This window comes from Gavialis gangeticus, unplaced genomic scaffold, assembly GCF_001723915.1.
Source record: "Gavialis gangeticus isolate Ggan-Ray unplaced genomic scaffold, GavGan_comp1, whole genome shotgun sequence".
Taxonomy (NCBI): domain Eukaryota; kingdom Metazoa; phylum Chordata; order Crocodylia; family Gavialidae; genus Gavialis; species Gavialis gangeticus.
This window is the reverse complement of record NW_017729027.1, coordinates 15263241-15273163: the sequence shown is the minus strand read 5'-3', so window position 1 is coordinate 15273163 and position 9923 is coordinate 15263241. Positions and strand designations below refer to the sequence as shown.

Below are 9923 nucleotides of genomic sequence, written 5' to 3'. Positions count from 1 at the left end.
AGGAAAAAATAAAACATTGTTTACCGTTTATCAATTGTTCACAGACTTGTCTTGCAACTGCTCGCATCATGTTTTGAGAAGCAATGTCTCCCTTAAATGATTAAAACCAAGCATTATATTAGTACAACATCTGTGTTTTTAAAGAGCCAGAGTATAATACTTAAATAAGAGTGAAAATAATTTTAAGGTAGTACTCACTCTGTCTCCTTTTTCTCCTTTTGTCCCCGGTGATCCCTATAACAAATTTAAGTTTGTTGTTATTTTATGTAACAGAGTATGACAGAATGTTGTGTAGAAACATAGAAAACAAAAGGGGATGAAAGAAAAGAAGAGGCTACAAGACAAAAAAGAAACAGAGCTCCAGCAAAAATGCTTGGAAATCACAGTCTGGTGGTTTGGTACATGGGTTACACAAAGAGATGGACAAAGAAGCCCATCCACAGTCTCTTTATACTGCAATGTGCACCTGTAATTCTGCTGGACCTGCAGCTTTTCCATCTGAAAATCAAAGTTAGACATTTAAATAGAAGTATCTTAATCTACAATTATTTGCAGATACAAAATGACATCCCAAAACAGAATCACTGCCCCCCACCTCAAAAAGGGGGAAACCCTACCAAAAGCTTTCCAGTACTCCAAGTAAATTATGACCATTGCTGTTTCCCTTCCCTTCCCTTCCTGAAATAATATTTCTAGCACTGTTGTTTAGCAAAAGATTTGTCATCAAGCAACCATAGAAAAGTACACCTGGAAAGGACCTCAGGAGGTCATCAAGCCCAGGAGGTCATTAAGCTCAACCTCTGGCTCAAAGCATCATCATCCAAACAAGTGAACTGTCTGTATAACCTACTCTTAAAAACTTTCTTTGATGTAGATTCCAGAACCTAAGTAACATTTTTAACATTTTAAAAATATGTCAAAATCATTTTGAATCCCAGTTTTGTCCTCTAAAGTGCCTGCTACCCTATCCAAGTTGGTGTCATCCACAAGTTTACTCAGTATGCACTCAGTTCTACCCTCCAAGTCACAAATAAAGATATTTAACAGCACTGGACCCATGACAGACCTGTGGGGAACCCTACTCAATACCCCTTCACAATTAGCTATCAAGCCATTGATGTTTCTCTCCTTGAACATGAGTATCTAACCAATTATACGTCCACCTCATAGCAGTTCTATCCCAGCTATATTTCCTTAGCTTATTGATGAGCATGGAATGGGAGACAGAATCAAAAGCCTTTTGAGTTATATCATATGCCCTGTTCCTTCCCAGTCACCTTGTCACAGAATGCAATCAGAATGATAAACATGACTTGTTCTAGACAAAACCATTATGATTGTTCCTGATGACCTTGTTAGCCTCTAGGTGCTTAGACATATATTCCTTGATTGTGATATTTTCTAGTATCTTTCCAAATATCAAAGTTTGATCAGTCTATAATTCTGTAGGTTCTCCTTTTCCCCCTTCTTAATAAGTCTTATCACTATTGAATGGGTACTGATATTATTATATTCTTTCTAGCTTCAGTTTGAGTTGCCACAATAATTAATTTCATTTGCCAAGAACTGTATTTCTGTCTCTGGCAGCATTTTCCCATTTGATTGTGCATGTATACATAGTGCTAGTGATTTTATTTGGTTTGGGAATTTCTTTACTTTTTTTTTTTACAGTACTATATAAGAAGCCAAGGAGAACTGATATTTTTTGAAAGAGTGTCTGAGTTGTCACAATAGCTTAAGGTATATTATGAAGATATTTTTAAAAACACTGTTCTGGAGATATACACACATAATCCATTCTGCAAATAAAATTTTGTGTGTGCATCTCCCACACAATGTTTTGAGAGTTTAGCTTTATGTTTGCATTCCATTGATATTTAATAGAAGAGTCAAAACAGAGCATGACCAGTTTTCCTAGGAAAACATAATTATGATACTTAGCATGAGATATTTTCAGAATACACAACAGTGATCTAAAAAAAAGTGTTTCTAGCTGGTTTTGGTCCATGTGTCATTGTTTTGGCCACAGGCAAAATGCAGATGCCATTTTCAAATAAACTAAGAATCAGATACATGGTCATTAATGTCAGCCATTAGATCATTCTTTGAACAAACAAAGAACCTGTTTAAAGCTTTTTGTAAATTTCTACACCACAAATCAAAAAGAAAAAACCCAACACTTTGCCTGACCTCCATTTAGTTCAAACACAGCTCTAGAGATGCAATTTATTCCTAACAATAATATGCCCCAGATAAAACAGCCCATATATCAGCGCAGTTTTCACAAAAGCACTCATCATTTTGCCTAACTATGCCCTCACTAAAACCCATAGTTGTTTTACCAGTGGGAAACAGAGAAGCCAGCACTGAGTGATGTTAAATGACCCACAGCTACTGTTCCAATAGCAAATGGCAAATTTTGTGAAAATGTGCCAAAAAGGGGAGTGGGCTGGTCAAAATAGGGATTAATATGAAATCAAACAGATGCTTTCTTGTAGCCTAAAAAGAATTTGGATCTTCTATGAGTTTGCAAAGATGAAAGACTAGTTCCATAGTCCACTGCCTCATCTAGTTCCAATCATAAGTATAATTACATCCTAAGGAAAAGTGCCTTTGACAATTTAGTATTTCTTTAAACAGTCTTGTTTATCACCATTCAAAAAAGCTAATACTGAGCGTGAGCAGTAGCTGCTTTTCATAGCATTCTTACGGTACCCACAAAAAACTTAAGTAGTACGCGATAAGAAATCATTCCATTGAGGTCAAAGTGAAGCTGGATACAATTTGAATGCAGTAGCAGTCTTTCAGAAACTTCCACTGAGGCCATGAGGGCTGAACTAAAGGATATTGAATGTCTACTCTGAAACAGCTCTGGTGAAACTGGAGCAGATCACACCAATAATTTATAAATTGATAACTGCTTACTAATATACATGCAATACACATGGCAAACAAACAGGCTAGCACTTCTTGTTTCATTCTTTCCTTGCCTTCCCCTCCTTTCTCCTGTCTTAAAATGCAAGGTGCTTTTGGCAGGGGATATCTTTCTGTTTTTCATTTGTACAGTATGCAGCACAATGAAATCAAGGTCCACAACTGAGGTGCCCGAGTGCTTTGGTAATACCAATAAATAATAAGTTAACATGTGACACTATCGCTTAACTGTCAAACCCCAATATTCAGAATTCAAAGCAAATATCAGCACACAGAAAAAAAAGTTTCATTCCTAAGTCTGCTAGCAGTATAAAATGAGCCATAATGATCTTTTATTTTTCTCTCTTGAATCCACTAAACAGTGCTTATAACATATAGAATACAAACAGCTAGTTACACAATTGCTAACAAATTATAAATTTGATGAATCTAGCTTCTCTTTCTCTTTGATTTGTCAGAATGTTGTCATTTTCTGAAAATGGATCCATTTGAAATGATTTAATGACTACATTTCTGTAAATACATTTTTTATTATGTTACTTGTTTGTAATTTGTTGTGAGATGTCCACTAGGGGTGTATGCAATGGGCCCTATTCGATTCAGATTCGGCCCAAATCAGGAACAGTGATTCGATTAATTGGTTCATTGGAAGCTTTGCACAGCCCTAATGTCCACATTCCAATCAAAATGGCATAAAAATTGTAAACACAGACACAGTCTATGTGTCCATTCACCAGATAAATAAGTCAGATCTTGGGTGCATATAAATCAGTTTCAAAATGGCCAAAACAGGTTTGAGATGAACCTGGTTGAACATAGTAGTGGACCATTGTAACAGGTTTGTGTGTATCTATCTTCTTTCTCTCTCAGCATTGTGAACCCCCTCCCTCCCCTTCCCCGCTCCTCCCACCCCTGGGCTTAGTTGGCTAACACTGTATCTCCTGTAACCTAGTTGCGTTCCCCTCCTCACCCCCATCCCTCTAATGTTAGTCCCTCACTCAGGCAGTATGTATTTCCCTACTGGCTTTGTCATCTTTTTTGGATTCACAATCCTAAACATCTACTAACAAAAGTCAATCAGACTTAACTGATTTGGCTCAAATCAGTTTATGCAATGTCTGTCCCAGACTGCTTCTTGGTTTAAGATAAACCAGACTCTCCCAGCATCCTGGCATGCCCACTCCTCTGCTCTTTAGCCAAACAGGGACCAGCCCTAGCAGAGACACTGGCTGGCATGGCCCCGTTAAGGCAAAGTGGGCAGGGAGGGGGTTAATTCTTCTTTACTTCCCCTCTTCCTCCACCACAGCCAGGGTCAGCCTCTCTTCCAAGGAGCAGAAGGGAGGGGGCTGCAGTGGTGGCCCCTGGAGCTGGCAGACCCCAACTGCAGGAAAGGGACAGATGGAAGAATTCCCTGCCCCCTTCACCTTAATGGGGCCATGCTGGGTAGGTTGCCCCACAACATGGGGAGCGGGGCTCTGTTCCATGCTGGAGGGACTCTTCCCCCTCCCCTTCCTCCCAGGGTGGGGAGGGGGACTCCATGAGGCACTGGATAGGGACTTTTCCTCCTCTTCCCCTTTCTCACAGCCACCGCTGTGGGGCTGGGCAGGGGTTGGGGGGAGCTCCATGAGATGCTGCCTGGTCCCAGAGTGGGGGCAGTGGGCAGGGGGAGGCTCTGTTCCATTCTCGGGGGAACTCTTCCCCCTCCTTCTCTTCTCCCCAGAGGGGCAGCAGGACCATGGAGCTCAGCTGGGCAGGGTGTGAGTGTGTGGAGTGTGAGGGAGAATGGGGGGTATAGAGACTTCCTCACACTCCTCCCATGACATGCAGCCTCCACTACATGGCAGCAGCAGCAGGCAGAGAGCTCAGGGCACTCGTGCCCAGTGCAAGCGTGGCTTTGTCCAGTACTGCATTGGAGAAGGGAGCAGAGCCTGCCTTATCCCTGTGGCTCTGCTCCCTGAGCCTGAACCTGCAGCTCCAGCCCCACACTGGAAACAGCTCTTTCCCCCACTCCCCACTGTGCAGGTCCTGGCACTGTGCTGGGAGTGGAGGGAGCCCCACCCCCTGCTTCCCCGCAGAGTCCAGCATGGGGCTTCCCTGTGTGAGTGCGGAGCTGCAGGTGTGGTGCAGAGCCCAGGCGTAGAGGAAACCAGCGCCGTGCTGGGGGTGAAAAGCGCAGCCCCGCACAGCCTGCCTGGCTGCTTCTATCCCTACAGCTCCACACTGCACCTGCAGCTCTGCACTCGCAGAAGGGAAGCCCTGCACTGGACTCTGTGGGGAAGCAGGGGGCAGGACTCCCTCCACTCCTGGTGGAGTGCAGGACCTGCACAGCAGGGAGTCGGGGAAGCAGCTGGCTCCAGTGTGGGGCTTCCCCTGCTGCAGGCTCAGGTTCAGGGAGCAGTCACAGGGATAAGGCAGGCTCCGCTCCTTCCCCCTGCACAGCAGTGGCCTGAGCCATGCCTGTGCCGAGCATGAGCATCCCGACCTCCTCGCCTGCTGCTGCTGCCAGGCAGCAGGGGCTGCACTCCATGGGGGAAGTGTGTGGGGGTCCCTACACCCACACCCTCCCTCACACCCCACACACCCACACCCTGTCCAGCTGAGCTCTGTGCTACCGCTGCCCCTCTGGGGAGAGGAAGAGTTCCCCCCAGCATGGAACAGAGCCTCCTGCTGCCCTTGGGGGGAAGAGTGGAGGGAGCTGGGCAGCATCCCCACTGCAGGGGGGGGAGGAGGAGAGAGAAGAGCCCCCTCCCAGCCTCACGGGGGAGAAAGGGTGGAGGGGGAAGAGTTCCCCTCTGGGGCTGAGCTGTCCTGCATGCCCAGAATCCTCCAGGCTATTCCTGGCCATGCCCCACACCCTCCCCTCCCCCCACTCAGCTCAGCTTCCTTGTGGAAGGGAGGGCTGCTCTAGCTTCCCTGGGCTTCTGGCTTGAGCCACTACAGGCACATGCTGAACGTCTATCCCTTGCAAACCAGTTCACTCTCTGCAGGTTAGACTAACCTGCAAGGACTGAATCAATTCAGGCTCAGGCTTTTTGAATGTCTGTCCCTAGCCCCAGTGTTCACATACCATGCTATTTGTGGGAATATTTTGTTGCAGTCTAATGCTGTCCAGTTAAAAAATTAAAAAGTTATTGTGACTAATTTCAGCCAAAGTCACATTAGTCAGGTGAGAAGTGTTTTTAAAGGAGCAGTTTGCATCAACAGTTTCTAGCAACAATTTCCTGTGCACTATGCTATAGAGCTGCTCTAATACTGAAGGCAGAATATTCCTCATTTTTTTCTGGACAGGATATGTTCCCACAGTTAAGAATATCAAAGTCTTTAACTTCTAAATTGCAATGGCTTTCTTTTGCCCTTCACATTGGACTCAAGAATTAGAAGCATACTAAACTTTCAAAAGGTGACTAAATACAAATGCACAACCATTTTCCATCTGTGACCATGCAAAGAAAATTAATTGATTTTACATTGTAAACAGTAGATGTATGGAATTATGGTTAATTCATTTTAATACTAGACATAGAATTTCCTAAAAGAGTCAGTTTCCCATTAAGATTTTAGGGAACTTTCATTTCAACAAATCAATTGCATAAGCAATTACTGAATGGTGTACTGTTCATTTGCATTTTCCTCTTTCTTAGCTACATTATGTTTAAATTTCACTTTTTTAGTACAGAAAAATGCACCCTTTAGCCAGCATTTTGAGAATCAGTGGCTGCTGCTGACATTCTAGTTTGCTGACATCCTGTGATAGAGGAGTCATTTGGGGTCAGTGGGAGGAAATGGTAGTTTTTGTTCAATGTGGGATTTTTCTGAGCAGTTGGGGAGGAGGCTGGAATTGTGGCAAAATTCTGCATCTGAGAAAGAATAAACAAGGGAAAAAGCACTATTTTTACTTTAAAAAACAATGGCCCATACTGTTCTCAACAGAAGAAGTCCCCTCAAATACGCGCTGCCTTGACAGTACTATAATTCCCTTAGTAAGATTCAAGTCTAGGATCCCCTCATGGACAGAGACAAAATAGGGAATTATACCCAAAAAAAAATTAAAATATCTATCAGCTGCATTTACTTCTGAACAAAATTCTCTGAACCCTTTTTTAAAAGAGTTCACTGGAACAGTCACAGTCTCTTGATATATCCTTCCAACAGATTGAGTTTACACAATTCATAAATGACTAGTACTTTGGAGCATAGGGCTGAAGGGACCTTCTAGATCAGTGGTTTTCAACCTTTTTTCATTTGCAGACCCCTAAAAAATTTCAAATGGAGGTGTGAACTCCTTTGGAAATTTCAATGAAGGTCTGGACCCATACTTTTGATTGATCATAGTCATGTTTTGTGGACCCCTTAGACGTAGTCTGTGGGCTCCCACAAGTCTACAGACCACAGGTTCAAAACCACTGTTCTAGATCATTGTGTCCAGTTCCCTGCTATTGCAGGCAACAACATTATATAATCCCTTTCCACAAATCAATCAAATCGAAGGCTGTTCCAGAGCCTCACTGTTCTAGTGGTTAGGAACCGCCTCCTAATTTCTGGTCCATTTTTTCCATGGCCATTTAATACATATTTGTTTTTCTGCCAACATCATCCATTTACTTAAATAATTCTTTTCCCTGGTGTTTACCCTCTTCATGTATTTATACAGAGCAATAATATCCCCTTCTCAGTCTTTTTATCTTTTTTTTTTTTTTGCTAAAGTAAACAAGCCAAGCTCTTTTAATTTCTTAGGGTGTTTATAGACATGCTTGGGGAGATGGAGGGTGGGGAAGAGCGGAGTGCTTTAATTAGCGAGCTGCACTAATTAAAAGTGTCCAGGCATCATATGTATCAGCATCCCTCAGGTGAAAAAATGGCCGTGGGACACTTTGAACTTAAGCTCATTTGACAAACTTTAGTTCAAAGCACCCTGCTGCCATTTTTCAGGACAGGGATGCTGATACACATGACGCTGGAGGCTTCTGGAGCATGTTAATTTCCGTGTTCCCAAAGACTCAATGAATCGAATCTGCTCCAATGTGCTGGATTTACGGCATGTCGGAGGAGCCCCCCTGCATGTATGTGAGTGCCCTTAATGTATGATGACAGTCCTTGCTTCTTAAGAAATAACAAATCCATCAGAGCTTACTTATTTTCCTTCTCATTCAATCCTTTTTCAATCCCCACTTGCTTTTCTTTACCAGATGTTTGTTAACAGAATGTCAAAAGTGAAATTTTCCAATCAACACAAATTTAATTACCAGCTTGAGTTAAAGTGCAGCAAGATATAAAATCCTTTACAACCATGCTGTTAAGGAAGCAGTGTGATCACTTCAGTTGATTCTATTTGTGGTTTAACACCTCAGCAAAGAACATCAAAAATACATGTACTGGCTAAATCAGGGGTGTAGCCAAACATGCAACCCTGTGGTCTACAGTCACTGGCAATTGTTCAGGAACCCAAGGGCTACACATGGTAGGCAAACAGCACTAATAGTTAAGCATAATAATATTTTTGGCAGAGCATCATAATATTTGTTTGAACTTGTATCTCTTTTCTTTTTGCTAAGGACCTGCCACCCTCATTCATCAGGCATAGCACCTCACCTAATACACTGCTCAACATGCGGAAAAATGTCAGGACCTACTTCTATGTGAACAGAGGATTGCTCTTAAGATTCACCAATAGCAACACTGGGGTGATCATTTTTCTCCTGGACCCGCTGTTACAAACAGAGCAGGAGGCCTGTACTAGGTTTCAGAACTCTGTAGGCTACATTTGACCCTGAGGCTGTGCTTTTGGCACTTTTAATGTACAACACAAACAACAGTTCTCAACCCTGTCTACCATGAGTCTGACAAAACATCTGTGCAATGTGCAAGCCAGACTTCCTGCTGGGACCTCATTTAAAAACGTTAGAAGCAGTAAATGTGATGCTGGGCAATATCACATTACAAGAAAGTGGGATAATTGAAGCAAATTATATTTTTAAGTGGCACATACCCTAGGATTATCCTTTACAAGTACTTAGAACAACTTGGATTTGTATAGCTAGATATTCAGTTAGATTAATGTGATTCCTATAAGCATGAGAAACAGACATGTGAGTTAAGGCAGAGAACTGTTACTTTGCTTTACGTGCATGCACAAGAGCAACAATCTGGCTTTTTTGGATCTGGCCTCTAAGGGTATAAACAGATGTTGTGTTTGGAGCAGAATCAGTGCCCAGCACAACCAATCCACTTTATTGGCAACTATGTCAACAGATATCAACTGAAGCTGTTGTCCTGAAGGCTTAGGTCCCTGCCACACTCATAGCTTCAAGGGCCCAATCCTGCACTTGGACAACAGCTGCGGGTGCTACACCCCAACCTGGAGCATGTGTCTGCACGTAGGAGAACCTAGATCAAGGCACAGCAGTGAGACACATGCCTTGGAAATTTTCCTGCAGGAGAATTCCAGGATATGCAATAAGCAAGCAGATGTCCTTTGCTATAAGGCATCACAAACTTGGACCACTTTTGGCTGCAGCAACATCTTTGGGCACTTGAAGCATGCAAGGGTCCAGGACATCTATTTTCTCACAACTTGTGCCATCATAAAAAAAATTATGGCAACACAAAGGCAACATCTGTTTGCAACCTAAGGGTGGGGGAATGGTTAGCACCAACTTCAGAACCGAAATCAATAAAGCCTGGCACTTTAAAGCACACAGACAAACTAAGGATTTTTCGTAACCCCAAAGAGTTTGGTGGAGAAGATAGAACTGCTTCCATTTTACAGAAGATGGAAACTAAAGGAATTTCCTGAGACCACACAACAGCAGAGTCAGGATTAGAATGTGTGGCTCCCAGACCCCCACTCCCATGCCCCTGCCTCCAGGCTGTGGTACCTAAGAGCTAGATATAAGGCAGTGCAACCTGGAAAAAGGTGCAGCCTGGAGGAAAGGGGCCAGAGCCCTCTGTTTGCTCTGTATACATACATACTATGTATATATATATATATA

General features: G+C 43.0%; 1 protein-coding gene across 1 annotated transcript in view; it reads right to left on the bottom strand.

Annotated features, from left to right (window-relative positions):
* COL12A1 (collagen type XII alpha 1 chain) overlaps positions 1 to 9923 on the bottom strand; it is a 163009-nt gene that overhangs the window by 12849 nt on the left and 140237 nt on the right. The window contains exons 61-62 of the mRNA XM_019520465.1: positions 199 to 234; positions 25 to 91 (exon numbers count right to left, since the gene is read on the bottom strand). Of these exons, the coding sequence (XP_019376010.1) occupies positions 25 to 91; positions 199 to 234 (103 nt within the window). The remainder of the gene's footprint in view (positions 1 to 24; positions 92 to 198; positions 235 to 9923) is intronic.